The sequence below is a fragment of the Puma concolor genome, chromosome A3 (assembly GCF_028749965.1).
Source record: "Puma concolor isolate L17-30 chromosome A3, mPumCon1.1.hap2, whole genome shotgun sequence".
NCBI classification, from domain to species: Eukaryota; Metazoa; Chordata; class Mammalia; order Carnivora; family Felidae; genus Puma; species Puma concolor.
The window spans coordinates 54473329-54500566 of NC_141669.1; the positions used below are offsets into that span (position 1 = coordinate 54473329).

Genomic DNA, 27238 nt, shown 5'->3' on the forward strand with positions numbered 1-27238 from the left:
TCCTGGAGAAAGCAAAATACTCCAGAAAAGTTCTGGAAGAGTAGTTAATAGGCTTTTGCACTTGGCTCTGGAAGCTAGTCAAATACTCATGTTTATAAAGCAAAGGGCAGCGCTGCAGGAGGTGAGTCCTGTGGGGACTGGTCCAAGATGAGTGGGTCTATAAGCCCAGCCTAACAGAAGGATAAGAGAACCAACCGCAGCCCCAAGGGAGAAGAGCAGGCATCTCGCTGAAGGTGACAACTCTTTCGAGGGGATGCTCCAGAGAGTCTTTTGACGCAGTCATTGAGCTGGGACTCGAGGGTGAGCAGGATCCTACTAATGGCAATGGGCAGGTTTACGGTTGGAGAGCAGCATTGCGGTGCACGCATCCTTCGGCAGAAGCTCCCATCAAGAAGGAAAAGCCAAGCACTGCTGCGCGCATGTGTGCTGAGTCGTGCCTTACCTAGGGCGCCTGCGCAAGCGTCTCCGGGGCTTCTCCCAGCCCTGGTCCAGGCTTACTGTGTAGGTGGGCAATGGTTGCCGGGAGCCGGGAGCAAGGTTCCCGTCCCACCCGCAGCAGCACCGCCCGCCGCCGGCAGGGTACGCTCTCCACGGAGCCTGTCCCGCTCCTGGCCGGCCTGCGCCTGCGCGGGGCTTCCGCCAGTAGGCGAAGCGGCGAGAGCTGCCCCACTTGCTGCGCACTCGGACTAAGATGGCAGCGGCGGCCCGCCTGGGTTGGGGAGCTGCGGCTGCAGCCGCAAGGCTGTGTAGGCGGTAGGTGACGAGCCAGGAGCCCCGCACAGGCGTGCCTCCGGGCTTAGTTAACCAGCGGAGTGGCCGCTGCCCCCGCAGCGGGGTGGGCAGAAGTGCCCCTGACCGAGCTTTCGGGTGCGCCCCCGTCGCTTCAGTTGGGGGTCTCGCCCCGAGGTGGGCGCCTCTCGGTGAGGCGGCGCTGCGCCCTCAATTCGGGCGGGATCTGCGGCGCCCGGTCCCAGGCGCTGAGATCCGGCGCCTGAATCCCTGCGGTGGGGAGGCCCGCAGAGACTGGCTGCAGAGACCCCACGGAGGAGATATTTTAAAAATCAGTGTGGTCCCCTCCAGCCTTTCCATCATGTACAGTCCCTCTGCTTTTTAAACACAAATCAAAATATCTACAGAATGGGAGAAAATACCTCAATTCCTCATTTTCTCAGTAGGCCCAGAAAAGGGGACGTGACCTGTATGAGGTCATATAGCTTCTAAGTGATGGAACTCTGATGAGAATCTAGACCCCTAGATTTCCCCCGTATCACCTAGAGCCACTATGTTGCCTTGTTTTTTCCCCTTTTGTGCAACCCGCCTTTGAGTTTGGCCTCCCAGTGACATCTGTCAACGTTGGTTAGATGAAAAGGGTTGATAACTTAAGTAGGTGTCGAACCCTGATTTTGCCACTGGAACAAAAGGACAAAAGGGCCTACAGGGTTTCACCCAGTGAATGTTAGGGATTTTAGTGCTAACGATGTCCTTGAAATTTAAAAGCATTAAGTTTGCTGAAAGATTTGTTAGTCACCTACTATCCCCTTGTGCTGTTTTGGTAGATGTCTTACTGGAAGAATTGAACTTACCTTTACTATTTTTTTTTAAGTTTATTTATTTAGAGAGAGAGAGAGATTGAGAGAGTGAATATATGAGCAGGGGAGGGACAGAGAGAGGGAGAGAGAATCCCAGGCAGGCTTCATGCTGCCAGTGCAGAGGCTGGCACTGGGCTCCATCTCCTGAACCTTGAGATCATGACCTGAGCCCAAATCAAGAGTAGTTGGTGGCTCAACCGACTGAGCCACCGAGGCCCCCCCTCTCCTTTACTATTTGTCACTTTAAACCCATCTGTGTCACAGTATCCATCCATTCTGTTGCCTTTTCTGTGGGCCTAAGGGATAAGAATACCGGTCTTCAGTGTGTATTCCCATATTCCAGCATAGTCAAGATTTAGGCAGTGAGCTATGGATAAAAATGTTTTCACCCCAAGCCTTAAACCTCATTCAGTAATTAATTGAGCACCTATCACATAATAATAGTGGTAGCCAACATTTACTGAACTCTACAAGGCTAGGCACTGATGTATGCACTTTACATGGATTATCTGGATCCTTTTCTGGCTCAGTCTTTGAGGTAGCTGTGAATATTTCATTTTAGAAATGAAGAACTGAGGCCATCCGTCATGCTTGCTGCTGAGGGGCACAGAAATGGAGACACCCCTTCCCTTAATGAGTTTGCAGATAAAAATAATCAGAGAAAATACTTTTAAGTGATCATGTATATATTTAAAATTCTTTAGCAACTGCTGTGAAATGAAAACTGTGAAGAAAGCAATAGTATTCTTTAAAAAAAATTTTTTTTAATGTTTATTCATTTCTGAGAGACAGAGTACAAGTGGGGGAGGGGCAGAGACAGAGGGAGACACAGAATCTGAAGCAGGCTCCAGGCTCTGAGCTGTCAGCACAGAGCCTGATGTGGGGCTTGAACCCACAGATTGCAAGATCATGACCTGAGCCCAAGTCTGATGCTTAACCAACTGAGCCACCCAGGCATCCTGATAGCAGTAGTATTCTAAAGTAAACTGGATTTTAAAGTAACTTGCATCAGATTTCTAAAAATTTTTACTGAAGTTTTTTTTTTTTTCCTTTTTTGGTAATATTTGTTTTCCCTTCTCCCTTCATTTTTAATTTGTTAAAACCATGAAAAAATAACCAATTGGTACTTCTCTATCACAGAGAAATAACCAAAGTTACAAACACTGGCTTAAGAGGTTTCCAGTCTAAAAGCATATATACAGGGGAGCCTGGGTGGCTCAGTGTGTTAAGCGTCCGACTCTTGATTTTGGCTCAGGACATGATCTCACAGTTTGTGGGATCGAGCCCCACATCGGGCTCCGTGATGAAAGCTGGAGCCTGCTTTGGATTCTCTCCCTCTCTCTCTCTCCCTCTCTCTCTTTCAAAATAAAAAAATAAACTTAAAAAAAATAAAAGCATATATGGATTATTACCTTCTTTAGCGGTTTGGAGGAGAATAGTACACTTTCTGTTAGACTTTTTGAAGTATTGAGATACCTTTCAGAACAGGTAGTATTGGTTCTCTCCAGGAAAGCATGATGGTAGAGACAGAAAAGGGAGGGAGACTTCAAAGTATTTACTTTTGTTCCCTTTGAATTTTGAACCATGTGACTCTGTCACCTAGTTTTTTTAAAGTTTGAAAAGAAGGAAAAAAGCAATTGGTAGTTCTTTGCATCTTTCATGCATAGCTAAGAGTCTGGGAATCCAGGTTATAAATCACAAATGTAGTTGCATTTCTGTTTCTTGCATTGGATATTGCACAATCCTGTGTACACTCAGTTATCAAGACTATAAATTTCCATTTGAGCTCATGTTTTTAAATTGTTTGCAGATATTGCTTGCCTAAAGAAGGGGAAATAATGTGGATGGAGAATGAAAATTCAGCTTTGTTGTTATTTTCATTTTTTATATATATATGTGTGTGTATAAGAAGTAGAAACTGAGCTTAAAAGATTATCTCTTGAAATGTCATTTTTATTTGTTTTTAAATGTAGATTCTGTCCTATGATGAATCTGTATACCATGACAAAACAGCCTCTGCATCAGTTTGTACAAAGACCGCTTTTCCCACTGCCTGCAACCTTGTGTAACACAGGTAAAATTTCATCTCTTTAAAACAAATTATGTTTCAGAAACTAATGAAACTATGCTCAACATTTTGTGGATCATAAAAGACGAGAGTTTGTAAATTTCCTATTCAGATGCATAAAAGAACATGGCGTTTTTTTATATCATAGCTTCATGCTTGACTGTTACAGGTATGCTTGGCATTAGATTTCAAGAATCCTGAGCACAGTGTCCAATAGATCTATGAAATCTCGGTATCTTGTGTAACACATCTTCTGGAACATTGTTCAGGAAATGATTTCTGAAATGAAAATATAAAAAGAAGTTACAAATGGGTTTGCTTAAAAAACTTGTATGTATTTTAAGCTCCTGCCCTTCTTATTTTGACAAGAATGCATCTAAAATCAGTAAATTTCTAGCTTTCATCGAGGCTTCAGGAAATAGTACTTTCGATGTAATTTTTCTTTTTTTGCATCCAAATCAATTAACTATGGCTTTCTTGATAATTTTGTTGATGTTACATGCTTTTTTTTCTTTTATTTTTGTTAATATTGGAAATAATGAAGACAGGATTTGAAAATTATTGAACTGTGACCAGTGTCATGTGGTTAGGGAACCTTGGGAGCTGTCTCTCTGTGTCTGTGTAAATCTGTGCCTTTGTGTACTTATGGAGCTATAAGAGTTTGGATTTAGCTCTTGGGCCCTCTCCCATTTCTATCACTGCCTTGAACACCTTGTGGCTGTACTCTGGCAGGTGGCTGACTCTGGCTAACCACATGATCTAGATCTGGGTAGATAAGAGACCTTACGTCCCCTGTATATTGGGGCAAGAAGAGGAGAACCTTGCATGTCTCCTTGAATCACAGAATGAAAATTTAGGCATAAATAGTAACTCAGCATGTTAAGCTACTTTAATTGGACTTTTAAATTTTGTAGGGTGGAATTATGTGGTCCTCATGCTTTTCAAATTGGAAACCCACTGATCATAGTCTTTGATACTAACTTTAAGCACCATACATCTATAGTTTTGGAAGAGCTTCTGCCTACCTATTACCTATTAGACCAAGCATAATAGGAAAATTATTTTAGATCAGTCTATTTTGTTGGAACCCTTATGACACATTCAGGGGTATCTTTCTGGATGATGGACCTGGGTGTCATTTCTGAAATACCAAATTAAATCCAGTTTAGACTATAATTGGAATGATTTTGTTAATGCCTAGTCAAATTCCTATTTTGAAATAGCTTTGCTCATTGTCAAGAGAGAAAGCTTATGTTGTGTTATCATATATTTTCTACTTCAAAAAGTGTATATAGATTATGCTGTCTTAAATTTTTTTTTACATTTATACTTTTTTAAAGTTTTTATGTTTTTAGTAATCTCTACACCCAACATGGGGGTTGAATGACCCTCAGATCGAGAGTGGCATGCTCTTCTGACTGAGCCAGCCAGGTGCCCCATGTTTACAGTTATTACCTTCAAGTATTTCTAAAAACCTTTCTTACTGCATGTATAGTTGTACACAAATGGACTGAGTAGAAAAATGCCATGGGGTGCCTGGGTGGCTCAGTTGGTTGAGCATTCAACTCTTGATTTCAGCTCAGATCATGATCCCAGGGTCGTGGGATCGAGCCCCACGTCGGACTCTGAGCTGAGCGTAGAGCCTGCTTGATTCTCTATCTCTCTCTTTTCTTCTGCCCCTCTCCCCCACTTGTGTACTCTTTCTTTCTCTCTCTCAAATAAAAGCTTTTAAAAGAAAGAAAGAAAGATGCCAGATTCAATTCTTTAAATATTGTGGTACAGTGTTTAATGTGTGCAGAGATTTTGGTTACCAATAAATTATTAAGAAAGGCCTTACCAAATGATTGGTCATAACCAAGGTTAAAAGAAGCTTGTTGTCTTTATATTTATAGAAATTGGTGATAGTCCTTTCTTTCTTTATTTTTTAATGTCTGTTTACTTTTGAGAGAGAGACAGAGCATGAGTGGGGGAGAGGCAGAGAGAAAGACACACACACAGAATCTGAAGCAGGTTCCAGGCTGTCAGCACAGAGTCCGACGTGGGGTCCGAACTCACAAACTGCAAGATCATGACCTGAACCGAAGACCGATGCTTCACCGACTGAGCCACCCAGGCGCCCCGGCAGTCCTTTCTTTAATGTTCCATCTGAAAAATTGTTCCCAAGTCACACAGATTTTCAGAGGAATTGATTGGTTGGATGTATAAGTATTTTATATCAAGTATTTGGACTTTGGGGCACCTGGGTAGTTCATTTGGTGGAGCGTCTGACTCTTGATTTCAGTTTGGTCATGATCCCAGGGTCATAGAATTGAGCCCTGAGTCAGGCTCCTTGCTGAGCGTGGAGCCTGCTTGAGAGTCTCTCTCCCTCTCTCTTTATCTCTCTCTCTCTCTCTCTCTCTCCCCCTCTCCCTCCACTCCTCTCACCTGCATTCACTCACTCTTTCTCTGAAATAAAAAAAAAAAAGAAAGAAAAAAGTATTTGGACCATGAGGTTATCATTTTATTTTATTTTTGTTGTTTTTAACTTAAACATTTATTTTAAATTTATTTTTTAATTTTTATTACTATTTTTAATTTATTTTTACTTATTTTTTTATTTGAGAGAGAGCACGAGCAGAGGAGGGGTGGGGGGTAGAGAGAGAGAGAAAGAGAGAGTGGGGCTGGACCCCACAACCTGGGACCAGGACCTGAGATGAAATCAAGAGTTGGATGCTCAACCTACTGAATCACCCAGGTGCTCCTGAGATTATCATTTAAAATTTTTCTCTTTTTTTAGGATTTGCCCGGTTACCAAGTCATCAAGTGATATCTTTACAGGACAGTGACTTAAAATGTATGGGAGTTTTAGTTTCAGTTTCTCCTTCACCAAGGAAATGACACAATGTTAGTTAGGTGGCTGCTTGGCTGCGGGGCAAAAACCACTCTCAGCTGTCAAATTAGAATCTTCTCTTATAATGAGTAAAAAAAGCACTTCCATACCAATCATATATTTTGCCAAATTTGATTTCTTTCTAATTTACTTTTTATTTTATTTTTTATTTTAGCATGTGAGTGGAGGAGGAGGCAGAGAGAGAGAGAGAATCTTAAGCAGGCTCCACACTCAGCTCAGAGCCCTACCAGGGGCTCATTCTCACCACTGTGAGATCATGCGCTGAGCGGAAATCAGGAGTCAGACACTTAACCGACTGAGTCACCCAGACACCCCTCTCTTTCTCATTTAAAATAAAACCGGGGGTGCCTGGGTGGCTCAGTTGGTTAAGCGTCCAACTTCCGCTCAGGTCATGATCCCACAGTTCATGGGTTCAAGCCCCACATCGGGCTCTGTGCTGACAATGTGGATGGAGCCTGCTTGGGGTCCTTTCTGTTTCTCCCTGACTCACGCTTTCTCTCTCTCTCAAAATAAGTAAATAAACTTAAAAAATAAAATAAAACTGTTGCTTTTTGATATTTTACTGCTTTTCCTTAGACGTATGATACGAGGATTATGACAGGATAGGAAGACTGATCTTAAATGTATTTTCCTCTGAATGCTAAACACTAAGTGTGGAGTGGCAGTATGTATAGTGGTCAAGCAAGTCCATGGTAGGAGATTGGTGGGGCTTGAATCCTGTCTCTGTCTCTTGATTAGCTGAGTGACTTTGAGCTTTAGTTTCCTTATTTATAAAATAGGATAAAAACGGTGTTTCCTTGAGAGAATGGAAGGATTAAATTATGTAATTCACAGAGAGTGCTTAGCATCGTGGCCCAGCACATGATAACTATTAAATAAATTAATCTATTTCAGTGTACTGCTCTAAGATGAGAATTGTCTTGTTTTGGTTGGAAGGTTTATTTTCATAATAAATAATCAGGACCTGTTTAGTAGTTTTAAGACTATTAAAACCCCAGTACTATCTTTTGTCCTACAAGCTATTATCATAATAGCAAGGTAGGAGAGTGAAGGTTCTGTTCATTTTTTACTCCTTTAATGAATTCATTCTTAATTCCTTCTTGGCCCTAGAAGAAGCAAAAAAGAACCTGTAAAGATAAGTTAAAAATATTCCAGAAAGTAATTCACGTAGATTTCCACTTTCACGATAATTTATAATGTCACTGGCTATACCATTGGGCAAATTACTTAACTGTAAGCTTCAGTTTCTTCATTTGTAATATGGGAATACAGTAAAACCTTGGATTGTGAGTAACTTGTTCTGCGAGTGTTCTGCAAGGCAAGCAAACATTTCTAACAAATTTTAACTTGATAAACGAGCGATGTCTTACAGTATGAGTAGTACATGATGCCAGACGTCACATGATCACAACTGAGCCAGTAGTTCTCTCTCTCTCTCTCTCTCACTGCGGGATTGTGAGTGATCCTCTCCCATGCTCAGACGCTCAGTCTCAGGCCGTGGTGTTTGGCAGAAATCAGTGATTTTTCAGAACGTTGGGAAGGGCCCACTAGTGTATTTTTTGTCACTTCAAAGCACCTAGGGACAGTCCTTTGCTTTTCCATACAAGAGTAAGCTTAGGAATGCTTCGCTTCATTCTAGCTCAGGCTGCCTGCAGATATAGACCTTTCCTCAGCTCAGCTGGCTTTATTGCCAGTTACATTAAATACAGTATATGACAAGAATTTATTAATACTGTACTGTAGTCAACATCCGTGTGAGCATATACATTGGCCCCCAGGCAGAAAAAGATTCCATTCAGCCAGTAGACAGCTCAGTGATTCTGTTAGTGATAGTAAAAGTCATTCTACACAATAACCTTCCTCCCTCACACCAGCCACGAAGGTTTTCAAAGGTAAGTGCAGGTTAATTTGTTTATTTTTTCCTTATATTTTGTATTTTCTGTATTATTTTATATTATATTACAGTATTATAATCATTTTTATATGAATATTTTTTTGGTTGTGGAACGAATCATCTGAGTTTCCATTATTTCTTATGGGGAAATTTGCTTTGATGTACAAGCATGCTTCCAGAATGAATTATGCTTGCAAACCAAGGTTTTACTGTAATAGGGGTTCTTCATAGTATTATTAAAGGCTTAAATATATATAAAGCACTCAGCCCTGTCTCTGGCATGTAGTAAGTACATACACAATAAATATTAGTTTCTATTATAAATTTGTCTTTAAAAGAATGGTAACCAGTAACTTCTGGGGTGGCTCAGTCAGTTGAGCATCTGACTTTTGATTTCAGCTCAGGTCATGATCTCGGTTTCTGGAGTTGAGCTCCACATTGGGTCCACAGTCCAGCTAGAGCTTCCTCTCCCTCTCTCTCTGCCCTTCCCCACCTTGTGCACACACATGCACATGCGTTTGCTCTCTCTCAAAATAAATACGTAAACATTTTTTAAAGAAATAAAAGAATGGAGGGGTGCCTGGGTGGCTCAGTTGGTTGAGCGTCCGACTTCGGCTCAGGTCACGATCTCACAGCTCGTGAGTTCCAGCCCCACATCGGGCTCTGTGCTGACAGCTCGGAGCCTGGAGCTTGCTTCGGATTCTGCGCCTCCCTCTCTCCCTGCCCCAACCCACTCTCATTCTGTCTCTCTCAAAAATAAATAAACATTTAAAAAAATAATAATAAAAGAATGGAAGCACTTTGGAAAGAAAAGAATTAACATTTTATTGTCTTTAATATCATGGTGATGATGATTTATGATTACGATAGCCATTAGTACTAAGTCAACAAATAAAATACATTTAAGACTCTGGAATGATGATATGCCTTCCTCGTTAAAAGTAGGATACTGCTGGGATGCCTGGGTGGCTCAGTTGGTTAAGTGGCCAACTTCGGCTCAGGTCATGATCTCACTGTTTGTGGGTTCAAGCCCTGCGTTGGGCTGTGTGCTGACAGTTCAGAGCTTGGAGCCTGCTTCGGATTCTGTGTCTCTCTCTCTCTGCCCCTCCCCTGTTCGTGCGCTCTCTCTCTTTCTCTCTCTGTCTCTCAAAAAATGAATAAGCATTAAAAAAAAATTTTTTTTAAGTAGGATATCGGTAGAAAGTGTTGAGTAACAAAACTAAATAATCAGTATTAATATAAAAGTCAGTGCAATTATCCTATATTGATAAAGTTCATTGTTGTCTTTAAAAATTATTTTGGCTTCTTGGGCAATAAAGCCTTATTTTCTTTTCTTTAAAAGAAATTTTTTTTAATGTTTATTTTTGAGAGAGAAAGACAGGGTACAGGTGGGGGAGGGGGCAGAGAGAAAGGGAGACACAGAATCTGAAGCAGGTTCTAGATTCTGAGCTGTCAGTGCAGAGCCTGACGCAGGGCTGGAACCCATGAACCGTGAGATCATGACCTGAGCCAAAGCCGGACGCTTAACCAATTGAGCCACCGAGGGGCCCCAAATAATCAGTATTAATATAAAATTCAATGCATTTATCCTATATTGATAAAGTTCATTGTTGTCTTTAAAAATTATTTCATCAGCTTGGACAATAAAGCTTTATTTTCTTTTTTTTACTTCTTTTGATTCTTTGAAAATGAGCACTTCATAGTCCATAAACTTAACTACCATTTTTTTCTGGAGTAACATTCTTTCTTCTTTTTTCTCTTTTAGTGAGATACATGTTTATTCAAACACAAGATACCCCAAATCCCAACAGTTTAAAATTTATTCCAGGAAAACCAGTTCTTGAGACAAGGACCATGGATTTTCCCACACCAGCTGCAGCATTTCGCTCCCCTCTGGCTAGGTATATTGCTATTTCTTATTTGCTTTTACCAAGAAACATAACTGACTTTGGGGGTGAGGCAGCCTCATTTAGTAATCGCATTTTTATGTGTACTGCACTGTTTTCAACGTAGAGAATGCTTTATTTTCTTTTCAGGTAAGAGATAAAGGAAAATAATAGTTGATATTAGGGGACCCTTGAAAAGTGATGTATTTGAGAGATCTATATCATGGCTAAATAAGAATTTGTATTTTTACTTAAAAAAATTTATTAAAACGATAATATAAATTTCCATTCCGAATATTTAAAACTGTTTATAAAAAAACAGTGAAAACTTGTTCATTTTTTTCCCTAAGGATAGCTAAATTTTTAGATATTTCAAAATGAAATAGTTTCTAAAATATTCCATTCAGAACTATAAATAATAATAGTTATCAGGTTTGCCATGATTTTTTAAAGACCAGTCATTGGGAGACCGTTTTAAAATTAACTAGAGGGGCGCCTGGGTGGCTCATTTGGTTAAGTGGCTGACTTCGGCTCAGGTCATGATTTCACGGTTTGTGAGTTTGAGTCCTGCATCAAGCTGTCTGCTGTCAGCACAGAGCTCACCTCAGATCCTCTGTCCCCCTCTCTCTCTGGCCTCCCCCACAGTCTGTCTGTCTGTCTCTCTCTCTCTCAAAATAAAAAAATAAGCATTCAAAAAAATAAAATTCACTAGATTAAGACATGTTAAATGTATGTCAGATGAAGGACAAACGATAAAATTATTAGAATGAACCTCTTTTTAATAATAGCTAGAGACATTATAATAAGAAATATTATAGTCCTGAGGTGCCTGGGTGGCTCAGTCAGTTAAGCATCTGATTGATTTCAGCTCAGGTCATGATCTCATGATTCCTGGGATCAAGCCCTGTGTCAGGCTCTACACTGATAGCACAGAGCCTGCTTGGGATTCTCTCTATCCCTCTCTCTGTCTGCTCCTCTCCCAATTGTGTGTGTGCACTCTCTCTCTTTCTCTCTCTCAAAATAAATAAATAAACCTAAAAAAATATTAGAGTCCGCATCAATTAAAATTTTTGGTAATGTAAGTCTGATACTGATTGCCAGGAATATTTGGAAAGTAAAGCTTAGATTAACTACTTCTGTACACACAGCTGTTTTATATGTCTTATTTATGGGAACCAGAAATATGCTTATCTCAGGTGTGTTTTTTTTAATTTCTCATTAATAAAAATGCACATTTCCTTTGACCTACAGATGCCACTTATTATAATATATCTTAGAGCATTTGTTTTTCATACTTTTTGATGCAGGTGACACTAAGAAACATTTTATATTACAACCCAGTACATATATACACATGTATTTAGATAGATTACACACAGGTATTCAATGAGACAATTTTCATCCTGACAGTGTGTAATACGTTCTTATTTCTTTCCTTGTTCTCTTTATTCTATTCTGTTGTATTAAAGTCCCGTTCAATACCTAATTGATTTCACAAGTTACTAGTGGGGTTGTAAACCACTTTAGACAACATCCACATATGTACACAAGGTGATACAAGGATGTTCCTTTCCTTACAGCCTTGTTGGTAATGGTAACCTGTTGGAAACAACCTAAATATTCATCAATAGGAAGAGTTCAGTAAACTTTGTTCATGCATAGTCTGCAGATAATTAAAAAAGATGAGGAGAACCCTCATTTACTATCACAGACTGGCCTCTAAGACACACAGTTAAATGAAGAAGGCATGTTGCAGAACAATGAGTACAGGGCACCTGGGTGACTCGGTTGGTTAAGTGTCCTACTTCGGCTCAGGTCATGATCTCACAGTTTGTGAGTTCAAGCCCTGCGTCGGGCTCTGTGCTGATGCTCAGAGCCTGGAGCCTGCTTCAGATTCTGTGTCTTCCTCTCCCTTTTCCTCCACTCACACTGTCTCTCTCAAAAATAAATAAACATTTAAAAAAAAAAAAACAGTGAGTACAATATGATTATTATGTATATAAAGCTAAAAAACACAAAACAAAAATATAGTAACATAAAGGTCTAGAAGAATGTACCCCCAACTGGTAACAGTGAACTTGGGGGAGGGGTTGGTCAAGAGTCATTTTCACTTTATATAAATAGTTTGAAATGTTTGCATCAAGAATGAATTCATGTACTTTTGTATTTAGGAAGAATATAAAAGTAAGAAGACTCTGTTCACTTACAGATAAGTTGGAGATTATTTCTGTCAGATGTTCAGTTGGCAAAAGCCCTTTTCAAATTAGTAGCTCATTTCCTGGATTCACAGAATTTATTATCTTCAGTCAAGCAAAACTAATCTCGTTTTTGTTGTTTTAACAGAGAATGTTTTTGCTCTAGGCTAGAATGTAAGCTTCCTGAAAAACCGAGACCAGTTTGTCTTGCTCATCATTGTATCTCTGGTGTTTAGCACAGTGTCAGATATTTAGCAAGTTTCCAAGTATTTGTTGAATGAGTAACTGAATGAATGAGTAAATGATAGTGTATCTTACTTCAGAGAGGCATCTGAATTGTTTCTCACTATCCTTATGGACACGACAACGAAATGTAAGTCGAGTGTAAATCTGTCTCTAGAGACATGTAAGAGGATCCTTAGTATCTGTAGTATTTCTGTGGTTGCCATATTTATTCAATAATTCTCTTTGTCAGCAGCATTAATAACGATAAAATTATCGTTTTTATCGTGGGAGGAATTGTTTGTATGTTACATGGCAAAATTCAGAGGAATTTTTAAGAAGTTTCACTAGGCTAAAATGATAGGGTAAAGCAAGTAAGGTAAAATCTAACAGGAACAAATGTTAAGCCTTGTTATTTAAATTTTTTAAATGAATAGCACAATTACAGGATGGAAGAATCTGACCTTTCAGTTATTTCTGTTGGATATGATGCAGTACTCAAAAAAGTCAAACATTAACAGAGTCCTAGGGTCCAGCTCAAGAGAGGTAACAGTCTTTGTGCTCTGAATAAGTCAGACTACGTTTGGGATATGTGTTCAGTTCTGGGTGTCATATCTTGGACATTGCAGGAGTTGGAATTGTCCTAAGGAAAGTAACCTAAATGGCAAAGCATGTTTAGTCTATTTGAAACACCTTTCCAGCTTTTTCTTTCTTTAGGGACAGAACCTATGAACTCTTGCCTACAGCAGTTCCCCTGACTGACATGGCCCAAAGATTGGGTTGATTTTTCGCACCGTCCTTTCATTTGAAAAAAAAAAGCTTTGCTAACAGTGCAGATATACAGAGCCAATCAGAGGACCTACTTGTAGGTCTGTGCTTGGGTTTATTGGATCATACTATGCAACCAAGTATCTTGTAACTTCTTATAAATTTAATGTTGAATGGTTGTGTAGAGGACCTGGGTGACAACATTTCAGACAAATTCCTAAATAATTTAAAAATAGTAATTCCAGGGAGCGCCCGGATGGCTCAGTCGGTCAAGTGTCCAACTCTTGATTTTGGCTCAGGTCATAATCTCACAGTTCGAGAGATCTACCCCTGCATCGGGTTCTGTGCTGACAGCGGGAACCTACTTGGGATTCTCTGTCTCCCTCTCTCTCTGCCTTTCCCTCCTGTGTGCATATGTGCTTGCTTGTTCTCTCTCTCTCTTGAAAATAAATAAACGTCAAAAAAAAAAAATAGTAATTCCAGTAACACTCTTTCAGTAACAAAGAAAAGGTAAACTGTAACCTTTTTTGAAGTATATCAGCTTTTATTCCTAAAAGGGGATAAGGGAAAAAGGAAATCGCTCTGGAGTGTATACTAGGTATGTATGGTACATATATCAGTGATGCGGGAAGGAAGGTGCATTTCAAAATCCCGTAGGGGCTTTTCAAATTGTAATCCTCCCTTCCTCCTATCTTAGAGGATTTTAAAAATTAGTTTTATTGAGGTATAATTTATATGAAATGAAATTCACCAATTTTAAGTATACAGTCCAGAGTTTTGTTAAATATATATAATTGTATAACTACCACTAAAATAAAAACATAGGGACATTTTTATCACTGCAGAAATCCCTCATTTCTATTTGCACTCATTCTTCTTGTTTCATTTTCATACCCTAGTAACTATTTTGTTTCATGGCAATGCATTGCAGCTTTGCTGAGATATAATTGATGTAAAACATTGTGTAAATTTAAGGTATACAGTGTGCTGACTTGATATACATGTGTATTGCAGAATGCTTACCGCAATAAAGTTAGTTCACACATCTGTCACCCTGGTAACTGTTGATCTTCTTTCTGCCACCACAGTTTTACCTTTTCTAGAGTTTCATATAAATGGCACCATATAGTCTTTTGTGTTTGACTTCTTCCCTTCCTTCCTTCCCCATTTATTTACATATCTTTTTAAGTTTATTTATTTATTTTGAGAGACAAAGAGTACAAGTGGGGACAGAGTGGAGAAAGGGAGGGGGAGAGAGAGAGGGAGAGAGAATCCCAAGCAGGCTCCATACCATTAGCGTGGAGCCTGATGTCGGGCTCAAACTCACGAACCATGAGACCATGAGCCAATGTCAGATGCTTAACCAATTGAGCCACCCAGGCAGCCTTGGCTTCTTTTCATTTAGCATAATGCTTTTGAGAGTCCTCTTTGTTTTTGCATGTGCCAGTAGTCTATTCTTTTTTATTGCTGGGTAGTACTATATTGTACAGGTACACACAGTCTGTTTAGTTATTCACTAATTGATGGATGTGTCCAGATATTTTTTTGGCTTTTATAAATAAAGCTGTTATAAAGGTCCATGTACACATCTTTGTGGAACATGTTTTCATTTCTCTTAGGTAAATACCTAAGAGTAATTGCTAGATCAGAGGGTAAGAGGATGAAACAAGATTAGCCATGAATTGATAATTGTTGGCTGTGAATTGTTCATGCTGGTGATGGGTATGTAAATGCTTTTACTTTTCTCTCCACCTTTATGTTTAAACTTTTCTATAATAAAGCATTTTATTATCTCTTATTTTTTATTATTCACAGGCAGTTATTTAGGATTGAAGGAGTAAAAAGTGTCTTTTTTGGACCAGATTTCATCACTGTTACAAAGGTAAACATAGGATTATATAAAATAAAATGTGAAGTTCTTTTAGTTTTTTCCGAGTCCAACATTCCTTTCCGAATTTCCTTTCTTAATGTATTTTATGCATATTGGTACCAAAAATCTCAAGTTAAATTTACTTCTCGCATTTCTCAAGTTAATTATTAAGTAGAATTTTCAAGTTGAAATTATCCAAATCCCTTGTTTTTCAAAAGAGAAAAACTTTAGCTTCAGATGGTTAAATGCAGCATCCAGGATTATATATCTACCCTACATCAGGGCCAGGACTCAACCTGGGCAGAACTAGAATTTAGGCTCCAATTATTATTTTTTTACTAATCCTTTTTTATTTCATAATTGAAATTTTATTGGTGGCTTTGATATTTTTACTAGTTCTTAATTTAAAATGAGAGAGTAAAAAGAAACAAATAATCAAACTATATGTTTCTATATTTGACCAACAGCATGAATATGTGTCTCCATTCGAAATGGGCTCTTTTCATCGTGGCATCTCCCACATTATACATCCTGCTGTAATACGAGCAGTGCACTGTGTAGTTCTGTAGCACTTGGTTAACCTCTAAGTGTCAAAAAAAAAATCTATGTAAATATGCTACCCAATCCAACAGCTGAAGTGGTATCTGCTAGAAGAGGTGGTTTCATTTTTAAGTCTACTAGATTAGTGAGAAATTAGTTCAAATTGTTTAAATTTGAACTATGTATACTTTTAGATCTGTTCATTGATAGTATGCACTGAACTTAATCACTTTTCAGTATCTTGTCAAAATCGAAAGTTTCCATTTAACTCTTCTTAAGCAATTTGAAAGGATTGCTCTGAGTTCTTGATGCACGGATCGGACTGATAACAGTGGACTGGTTTAGTGACATGGTACATACAAATAGTCCAGCATTCTCTTGTAGCTCTTTATGTGTGGAGGAGAATTAGGGTTTTCCTCCGTGGTGGCAATCCCAGTGGCCATAGTTCTTGCGGATATCCTGATTGTAAAATGTTTTTCCCTGTTGTTGAAAGTGTTAGTGGCCCTACATTCTCAGAAAGTCCTTTCTTGACCATATTAGTTGAAGTGGCCATCTGTCCAGGAGCTCATTACCCTGTTTATTGTCTTCGTTGTACTTGTCACTTAGTCACTTTCTTTTTCGGTTAATTTTATTACCTGTCTTTCCTGTACTGGAATGTAAACTCCTTAAAGATAGAGATTGTCCATCTTGTTAAATTCACCTGGAACAATGCCTGGCACATAGTATGCACTTTGAGAAATTTTTGTAGAACGAAACAATGATTTAAGATTTTGTAGATTAAATTTTCAGGTTTTTGTCAAAAGGATTGTGGTGTGTAAATCTGTGTTGACTGATCCCATGTCTTTACCAGTTTAGAGACATCTGGCCTATCTTTACTATTCTTTAATTTGTTTTCTTTGGTATTTTTTAAGGGTTGGGGGAGGACCAGCTTTTGTTTAATATTTCCAACGTGTCTGGTATGGCATTTACATAGCAGAAGTGCTTTATATATATTATCTAATTTAATTCTTAGAACTAGGTATTCTTGTCTTCATTTTATAAATGGCAAATTATGTATTTATTTTAACAAGTTTTTTTTTAGTCCTATTATGTACAGGCCATGGCATATAAAAATTTTTTTAGATGAAAACATGTGATTATGTCTTTCAGAGTTGTTTTTTTTCTTTGATTTGATTTTGGTAAGTCATCTTTTATTTCCTTTTTTGTTTATAATTTAGTTACTCTTTTTGGAATTTCTCTAGCTCCACTATTTTTCCTTAAGTGAAATGATATAACTAATAAATAATCTAAGTTAGGGCATATATTGATATTTAATAGGTAGAGTAGTAGATTTGTTTTCTTTCAGTTACCTTCCTCATTATAGACTATCTCATCTACTTGATAACTTTGGCTATTGCCCATTTCCCTTTATTTAAAGTGAATCATTCATTCCTTTAAAAAAAATTTTTTTAATGCTTATTAAAAAATGCTTATTAGGGAGACACGGAATCCGAAGCAGGCTCCAGGCTCTGAGCTGTCAGCACAGAGCCTGACATGGGGCTGAAACCCGTGAACCGTGAGATCATGACCTGAGCTGAAGTTGGATGCTTAACCGACTCAGCCACCCAGGCGCCCCTGAATCATTCATTTCTTTAGCAGAGTAAAGATAGTTTTCTATTCTTCCATCCTTTGAAATAACTTTGATACTTTCAGTATTTTTTTTTTTTTTTTAAGTAAGCTCTATGCCCAACATGGGGCTTGAACTCATGACCCCAGGATCAAGAATCACATACTCTACTAACTGAGCCAGCTAGGTGCCTCTTATTTTTTTCTAAATAAATAAACTGCTTCCCCCCCTCCCCATGTAGACAGAATAGTTTTCTTTTTTTTATTATCAATATTTCCCTATTCAGTAGAGCCTATTATTTATTTTTATTTAAAAAATTTTTTAAATGTTTATTTTTGGGAGAGAGTGAGAAAGAGAAAGGGAGCATGTGTAAGCAGAGGAGGGGCAGAGAGAAAGGGGGACAGAGGATCTGAAGCAGGCTCTGTGCTGATAGCAGACAGCCTGATGTGGGGCTTGAACTCATGAACTGCGAGATTGTGACCTGAGCTGAGGTGGACGCTTATCTGACTGAGCCACCTAGATGCCCCTAGAGCCCACTACTTGATGAAGATTTTGAGGTAGCCCTCTGATCCATCTTCCAAATAATTTATTAAAATGTTACCTAGAACTATTTCCCATTCCCAATCACTAAGGCAACTCACTAGTTTTGTTCTTATATCCACAGCAGTGCGCATTTATCTTGTCTTCTGTGTACTGTCTCTAAGTTGGTTCTTAGTCCATGACAAAAATAGCCCCTTTTATGCATGTAGACTCATTTTTAATAGTATTTAAGGATAGGCACTAGCTGATAATCTCCTGAGAATCTAAATGGATTGCATCTAATACTTTTTCCTCCTAAAGAGCTCCCCTTTAAAAAACTAAAATAAAACATGCTCCCTTTCTCTTTTCAGATGTTCGTACTATTAAGGTATTTAATAATCCCATCCTTTTTTTTTTTTTTTAAGTTTATTCATTTTTTGAGAGAGAGAGAGAAAGAAAGAATGCAGGTGCAAATGGAGTAGGGACAGAGAGAGAGGAGAAAGAGAATCCCAACCAGGCTCCATGCTGTCAGAGCAGAGCCCAGCATAGGGCTCGGGGCTCCATCTCATGAACCGTGAGATCATGACCTGAACCCAAATCAAGAGTTGGACACTTAACTGAGTCACCCAGGTGCCCCATAATCCTTTTTTTTTTTTTAGATGTTTATTTATTTTTGAGAGAGAAAGAGTGCAAGTCGGAGAGGGCCAGAGAGAGGAGACATAATCCGAAACAGGCTCCAGGCTCTGAGCTGTCAGCACCGAGCCTGTTGTGGGACTTGAACTCATGAACTGTGAGATCATGACCTGAGCCGAAGTCGGACACTCAACCGACTGAGCCACCCAGGTGCCCCAATCCTGCCTTTTTTTAATGGAATCAAGTAGTTGACCCGACAGAGAGGTCACGTAATTAAGTATTCTTTCTTAAGGATGCCAGGCTTGTTGGAGGTCCACAAGCCCTCTAGCACAACGGCCATAGATAAGACACCATATTATATGTTTTGCTTCTACAGTTGTGTCATTGGATTTCTTCTACTCTTGAGTAAGATAGTAAGTTGAATTCTTTGAATACTTGGGGGTTATCTTGTATATTTGGTCAAGTAACTGTATCCTATTTTCTTTAAAAGAATGGGAAATCTCTTTATCATTCTCTCTAAACACAGAATTCATGCAGTATTTTAACTCTCTTCACCACATGAAAAAATATCTTTTATCCCCTGTACAAGACATGGTATATCCAGCGCACTTAACACAAGTTTGATGAATGAATGAATAAATGCGTGAGGAATGTTCTAAGATTATATCTTCTAAAAGTCATTATAAACCAGATCTATTAAGAACTGGAATTAACATGTGTTCTCCAGAAATGAGTGCTATTACATAGTATAGGATATATATAGGAAACGATTCTTAAAAGATTCAGGGTGTTATTCTGTATTAGTCTTTGCTTTTGATTAGAAATACAGCATTTTCCTTTAAATATTTACAGGAAAGTGAAGAGTTAGACTGGAATTTACTGAAACCAGATATTTATGCAACAATCATGGATTTTTTTGCTTCTGGCTTACCCTTAGTTACTGAGGAAACATCTTCAGGAGAAGCAGGTAATATGTTGGATAATTAATATTTATTTTCATTTTCTAAAAAAAGTTTCTACTTTCCTCACATTTGTCTTGATTTCAAAAGTCATGAGAATACTAGGACGCCTGGGTGGCTTAGTTGGTTAAACGTTCGACTTCAGCTTGGGTCATGATCTGATGGTTCATGAGTTTGAGCCCCACATCAGGCTCTGTGCTGACAGCTCAGAGCCTGGAGCCTGCTTTGGATTCTGTGTTTCTGTCTCTCTGCCTCTCGCTTGCTCACACTCTGTCTCTCTCTTTCTCTCAAAAATAAATAAACATTAAAAAAAAAGTAGTCACGAGAATACAGATTTTTATCATTGTACCATATTTAACTCTGGAACCAATTCCAGATGGAACAGAACTTCACATATACTAGTTTCATCCATTATTTTTGAAAACTTGTGTATAAATTGATTATCTAAAACTAAATTTTTCAATTATAAAAATTTTCAAACATACAGAAAATAATACAATGTATATCAATTTTCTCTCTTTTCGGATTTCATAGATGTTAGTTTTTTGCCACAATTGCTATATAACCCATTTTTAAGTAAAACATTGAAGACACAACCAAAATTCCACAACCTGCATCCCTTCCCCTTTCTACTTCCAGAGATTTGTGTAAACTTGGTTTGTTTTTTAAACTTTTACACACATAAAAGTCTCTGCAGGGAATATATAGTATTGGTTTTTGTTCTTAAACTTTAAATAATGTATATTATATGCAATTAGCCTTTTTTCACTGAGCATATTTTGAAATACATCCATTTTGAAAAAATGTAGTTCTAGTTTATTTAAGTTCTAGATAGTATTCTATTATATGAATAAACTACACTTAATTTGTTCCTTATGGTCAAGTGAATTATTTATGCTAATTTCTATTACAAACATTGCTGCAGTGGGCAGCCTTGTACAAGTCTGTGCATATGTGAAAAGTTTTGTTATAATATATTCCTCAAACCAGAATTGCTGTATTATAAATTATTTTAATTTATATGCTAATTAGCAGTATATAAGAATTTGAACTTACATCTTTATCATCACTTAGTGTCTTTTTTTTTTTTTAAATCAGTATGTTAAGTGTAAATGATATCCTGTTTTGGTTGCAGTTTCTTGATCAGCACTGAGCCTGAAGGTTTTCATATGTTTACTGGCCGTTATTTTTCTTGTCAGTAAATTTCCTGTTCATAATCTTTTCCCATTGTTTAAAAATTAAGTTGTCTCTTTTGTGTTGATTTTAGCAGGTTTTTGAAAAATATTCTGGGTGTTTGTCCTTTGTTAGGTATATTCATTGCAAATAACCTCCCTAACCGTTCCTCACCTTCTCACTGTGTTTAGGATTTTTGTCATTTAGAAATTTTTCTTTTTCCTTTTTTTTTGAAAGACAGAACATTTCATGAATTTGCATGTAATCTTTGCTCAGAGTCCATGTTAATCTTCTCTGTTTGATTCCAGTGTTAGTATTTGTGCTGTTGAAGCAAGCACAGAAGTTTTTCTTTTTAATATAGTCACATATATTCATCTTTTTCTTTGTGGTTTGTGCTTTTTGTACCTTTTGAATAAGTTAATTTTGTGGAAAGCCCTTGGAAGAGTAAGTGCACATGGAGCTTAGTAAGTATTAGCTGTGGTTATTGCAATTTGTTGATGAAATTTTTCCTTTCTCTACTATCACAAAGATACTGTCATGTGTGTGTTTACGTACATATATATGTACACACACAAATATTTGTATAGTCACTTTTAGATGAACACTTCCACTTCTAGATATATACCCGAAATGAATCTTATAAATGTACATAAAACAGTACATGAAGCATGTTCATTGAAATATTTAAAAAATATATCAGCAATTAAAAGGAATGAACTAGATTGGGAGATACAATGTGAAAAGATATAAAAGAAAATACTAATTGAAAAAGGAAAATCAAAGGATATGCTTATTTACAGGTTCTTACATATATACCATTTATGCAAACTTCAAATAATGCATGAAACAGCTATAGGTGTTCTTGGTGGATATATATGTAAAATTGATAGAATGTTTGTAGAGCCACTTGATCACAGCTCCCCAAATTGAAAAATACACAAGTGTTGACTCAAATATCCCACCACTAGGAATTTATCTCATAGATACATTTGCAAAAGTACACTGATCATTCTTTACACCGGAGTGTATGCTGCAGATTGTTAGAAATAGTAGCAAACTGGAAACAACTGAAATAACCAAGAAATTAGCTAAATGAAAAGAAATCTATACAATTACTGCATAGCTATTTTAAAAATTGAGATATATCGGGGTGCCTGGGTGGCTCAGCTGGTTAAGTGTCTGACTTCACCTCAGATCATGATCTCACGGTCCATGAGTTCAAGCCCCTCGTCAGGCTCCGTGCCAACAGCTCAGAGCCTGGAGCCTGCTTTGGATCCTGTGTTTCCCTCTCTCTATGCCCCTCCCCCACTCGCACTCTGTCTCTCTAAAAATAACATAAAAATAAATTTTAAATTTAAGGCATATGTATATATGCTGATATGGAACTGTAGGCTATATTAGATAGAAAAAAGGTATAGCATGGTATGTGTAGTGGGATCTCATCTATAAATTTGTACATGTAAATTTAATGTAAATGTACTAGAAAGATACACACTAAACTATGGTAGTGGTTGTTTATGGAAGTGACAGTGGGGAATGGAATTTAGGTTTTGACAAAAGAGAATTTTAACTTTATTATATTTTATTTCTTTTACTAAAAAAAGATTTAAGGGGCACCTGGGTGGCCTATTCAGTTAAGTATGTGACTCTTGATTTCGGCTCAGGTCTTGATTTCATGGTTCATGAGTTTGAGCCCTCATAGGGCTCTGCGCTGACAGCAGAGCCTGCTTCGGATTCTCTCTTCCTTTCTCTCTCTACCCTTTCTCTACTCGCTCGCTCTCTCTCTCAAAAATAAATAAATAAATAAACTTAAAAAGCAAAGAACATAAAAAAAGAGATTTAAAGTTGGGGCTCCCTTGGTTAAGTGTCCAACTCTTGATCTCTGCTCAGGTCATGATCTCATGGTTCATGAGATTGAGCTCCAAGTCAGGCTCTGTGCTGACAGCCTGCTTGGGATTCTCTCTCTTCCCCTCTCTCTGCCCGTTTCCCATGTGTGCAAGTGTGTGCATACACTGTCTCTCTCAAGATAAGTAAATAAACTTTAAAAAAAGATGCAAAGTTAATATAATTTAATATTGATAGTTATTACTTACATTGGTATCAGAATTCCAGTGTATATTATAGTATAATTTGAATTATCTGTATTTTTAGTTTTCCTAAAGGTAAATTTCTCAGAAAAATTTTATTTTATTTATTTATTATTTTCAAAAAATTGTTTTTTAACCCTTAAAAAGGCATTGGCTAAGATCGGTATATAACCTTATGAAGTAAAAGGAAAACAAAAATGACCCAAAATGAAAAAACTGATTTTTTTTTTATTCAAATTTGTAGCACATTTTGGAAATTTCCACAAAGCTTACATCTATATTTAGTGTCATTGTCATCTTGAAAACCACTGAATTTAAAAATTAAAAATGTAACTTAACTAATGAAGTAGGTGTGCTTTTGTGTCTCAGAGTTTCCATCAGAATCCAGGCAGTCTTTTTTTCTCTGCCGTTTTTCAATCCTTGAAGATGATGAAAGTTTACAAATGTATTAACTAAAAAAAATTCAAACCCTAAACATCATTAGTAGGTCAAGTTATATCAGTTACTCACCTGTATTGCCATGTGTCAAGTTGACCAGTGCTCCTTAATTTTTCTTCAGAGAATCAAATGAATGATCTTTTCATCTCCCCAACCATCATTTCCATTTTTCTTGTATCACCACACCAAGTTACATGTTCTGTGCTTTTATTTTTTAATGAGACATCAAGTTAAAATCATCCTGTTTTAATACTTGTATTTGCATGGATATAAAATTTCTACTGTTAATATATTTTATTTGTAATCGTTTCTAGGATCTGAAGAAGATGATGAAGTTGTGGCAATGATTAAGGAACTGTTAGATACCAGAATAAGGTATGTGCTCATCTTTCTGCCCGAAATCAAATATACTGCAGAGGCAATGTTCATAATAGCAGTTTACTTTTAGTTGTCCATGAGGGAAAAAAAACAAAACTCTAATAAGTACAAGTAAATGTAAACCACAGTCGATAACCCTGGCAGTTGAATTTAAAGTCTGTACATTGTATCTGTTCACTCAAAATGTTAAAACAGTCTGTCTAAACATAACAAAGGACTTTATTGTTCACAGTCACCATCTAGGTTTGATTTGTTGTAATACCAAATTTCTTAAAATGAAAAAATGAGTTAAACAGTGTTCGGGAAGATTGTGAAAAGGGAAGTACTTTTTTCAAGCTGTTGCCCATAAAGAGTAAATTTCAATGAGTGGAGAACCGCAGGCTTACCCTTTTGCTTGTAGCAGAGCAGTGGTCCCGGTGAGAACTCCCAGAAAAGCTAGATAAAATGCAATAACTTTTTTTTCGTTTGAAAACAGTAGAGAGCTGCCGAAGCACACAAGATCCTAGAGAGAAGGGAAGCTCATTAAGGCTTTCCGTGGGACATTTTGCTGATTTTTGGTGTGAGGCTAGAGCATGAGAAGCTGGGCAGAGGGCAACTATATGGCCATTTCTACTACATCTGAATGTATGTGCATTCCTGACCCAGCAATTCCATGCTCAGGTATATGCCCAGCAATCATATATATGTATAGCAAAACACATCTGCAAGAATCTGTAAAAGCCAAAACCTGATTTAGCCCAGAAGTCCGTCAGCAATAGCAGGGATAAATTCTGGCATTTTCACTTAATGGAATACTATGTGATGATGTGGAAGAATCTCATAAAGAGTAAAATAAGCCAAATACAAAAAAGTAAATACTGTGTGTTTTTTAAATAGAATTTATATTTATAAATTATAAAGTTAAAAAACAGGCAGAATTAAACAATGGTAATAACAATTAGGAAATGGTTACCTTTGGTTGCGAGGACGTACAAAGGGGACTTCTGGGGTGCTAAAATTGTGTCTTGGCCTGGGACAAATGTGTGTTCACACTGTGAAAATTCATTTAATTGGTCATACATGGTTTATGCATTTTTCTGCATTAATGTTATATTTTGATACTTAGTTTACCTGGAAAAAAAAAAGCCAGCATGTGTCATGTTAGTCTGCTTCTGTTCATTCAAAAGAAATGAATGAGTCTATCTTAAGTAATCCCTGTAATTATTAGGAAATTTGAGATCTTAAATGCCTGAAAAGATTATTAACAAGCAAGATTAAAATATAATAAGTGGAAAATGTTTGAATGAATTTTGGCATTTTATCCAAAAGTAAAAAGAGAGTTACCAATGAGACTAACTACAGTTCTCATTCTATTGTATAGGTAGCTCTAACTTTGTGAGTGTTACCAGTATACCATCTAAGCCCTGAGTTGTTTTAAATTTTTTTGATGAATACATCAGTTCTCTTACATACATCACAAATATTCCGTGACCGCAGGCCAACTGTGCAGGAAGATGGAGGAGATGTTATCTATAAAGGCTTTGAAGATGGCATTGTACAGCTCAAACTCCAAGGTTCTTGTACCAGCTGCCCCAGTTCAATGATTACTCTGAAAAATGGAATTCAGAACATGCTGCAGTTTTATATTCCAGAAGTAGAGGGTGTAGAACAGGTATGCCAATATTATATGACAGTTGAGATTCAATGCCTGCCATTTCCTCTTTGAAGGCCTTATCAGTCCTCTGCTTGGAATTAAGCTCTGCTTTGGTCCAAAGCCTCTTTCAGTGTGTCTGTTTCAGAGTTATGTTTATGGGTAAGTTCCTTGAGAGACTTGTAATCGTATCCAGGTCTTTGTATTCCTCTGCAACACTTAGCCCTGGGTGTTATGCACGTTGTATACATTGTTTGTATTAAATAAGTATTTGGAAATATTTTTCCACATTTAGGAATGTTCTGCCTAAAATAGGAAGTGATTGACAAATTTCTCTGAATTGAGTATTGCTGAGATTGATTATAAAATATCAGTTCCTTGGATGTAATTTTTACTCAACCCAAAAGAAAAACTATAAGAGAATTATATTTCCATGATAGTGTCGGATCAGAACCAGATTCTTCTAGATTTAAAGAAACAAAAAACTGGGGCACCTGGCTGGCCCAGTTGGTTAAGTGTCCAACTTCAGCTCATCATGATCTCACAGTTTGTGAGTTTGAGCCCCACATCGGGCTCTCTGCTGTCAGCGCAGAGCCCACTTCAGATCCTGTCTACCCCCTTCTCTCTGCCCCTCCTGTGTGCATGCGCTTGCTCTCCCTCTCTCAAAAATAAACATTAAAAGAAAAAAAAGAAAGAGAAAAACTTATTTTTGTTCCATTATCGTCTCTGTGCCTTACGTGCCTTTTTAAAGAATTGGATTATTTGACACTTTGGTGGATTGACAAAGGAACATTTATTGCTCACTTGTCCAAGATGGGGTAATGAATTGGTAGTTAGATTATAAACTTGAATTGGTGTTTAATTATAGTAGGTGTGTTGAAGACAAAAAAATGTTCCTTAGGTTTATATAACTCTTTTCTTCTTCAAAGGAGTTGGTCTTTATTTTCTGAGTAATATGTTAACCCATGAAAAGATGTTAATCTTTTCATTTTTTAAATCAGGTGTTTGTTAGTATTCTTCTGATATTTTAACTTCATAGAAATAAATGTCTTCATATTTTTCTAAGGTTTAAAATGAATTTTTATCTGAGTAAGACCAAAGTAATTAGTTGCTAGTATGATCTTTTATTCCTTTACTTTTTTAGAGATTCATTTTTCTAATATATATTTTTATAATAACAGTTTGGTGTGGCTGCCCAGAATATATTTAAGTAAATAGAATACTGTTGGGAAGAACAAACGAACACACAAACATACAGTCCATTACATTAGTCTTGTGGCTAGGAAATCCCATTTAGTTAATCACTATAGTCAGTATCCAGCTCAGACTCTGCTACTGAAAGATTTTTGGGGGGACAAGCAAAAGAGACCACTACTTAATTAATTTGTTAATATTAAATTTGCTTTTGTGTTGTTACGATTCCAGGTTATAAGACAAACCTTTTGCTTTGGGGACTATTGATAGATTTGTTGTTAATGGATTGACATGTGTTATTATAGAGTAGAGTATTTCAGGTAAGCAAGTAAGAGTAAAAATCAGGAAAATAGCAATTTCTAATCCTTTTCTTAATTCTTAAATTCTCTTTGTTTTGTTTGTTTTTGTTTTTTGTTTTAGGTTATGGATGATGAATCTGATGAAAAAGAAGCAAACTCACCTTGAAATAATTAGAGTTTTCTTTGGGCCCAGCAGTTGGACTTCTTGATAATATATACCAAGCTTTTATTATTAATCTGCTAAGGAACTTGAGGATTAATAAAATACGCCCTTTTTTCAGAGACTGATGTATAAATATTGCATGTTTGCTTTACCTCATATGAGTTATTTATAACATCCTGAATCATCTTCTGTACACGTGGATTTTATCCAGGGATATTTTAATGTTTGTTCTTCATT

At 37.3% G+C, this 27238-nt stretch overlaps 1 protein-coding gene and 1 non-coding gene across 6 annotated transcripts; one reads left to right on the forward strand and one right to left on the reverse strand.

The window, feature by feature from the left end:
- Nucleotides 1-142: 142 nt before the first annotated feature.
- On the forward strand, nucleotides 143-27122 carry NFU1 (NFU1 iron-sulfur cluster scaffold). Of its 5 annotated transcripts, none has more exons than XM_086700953.1 (8): nucleotides 143-300; nucleotides 3563-3663; nucleotides 10270-10342; nucleotides 15328-15394; nucleotides 19533-19647; nucleotides 23652-23712; nucleotides 25192-25366; nucleotides 26960-27122. In XM_086700953.1, exons 2-8 carry the CDS (start codon nucleotides 3573-3575, stop codon nucleotides 27002-27004), a joined length of 627 nt encoding a protein of 208 aa, XP_086557079.1. In that variant the 5' UTR covers nucleotides 143-300; nucleotides 3563-3572; the 3' UTR covers nucleotides 27005-27122. The 5 variants fall into 5 exon arrangements, with proteins under 5 accessions (XP_086557079.1, XP_086557077.1, XP_086557076.1 ...); XM_086700951.1 differs by having other exon boundaries at nucleotides 144-300; nucleotides 10207-10342; XM_086700950.1 differs by lacking the exon at nucleotides 143-300 and adding an exon at nucleotides 484-753.
- On the reverse strand, nucleotides 21044-21150 carry LOC112869804 (U6 spliceosomal RNA). Its single transcript, XR_003224448.1, has one exon. It is a non-coding gene; the product is annotated as a U6 spliceosomal RNA (small nuclear RNA).
- Nucleotides 27123-27238: the final 116 nt, after the last annotated feature.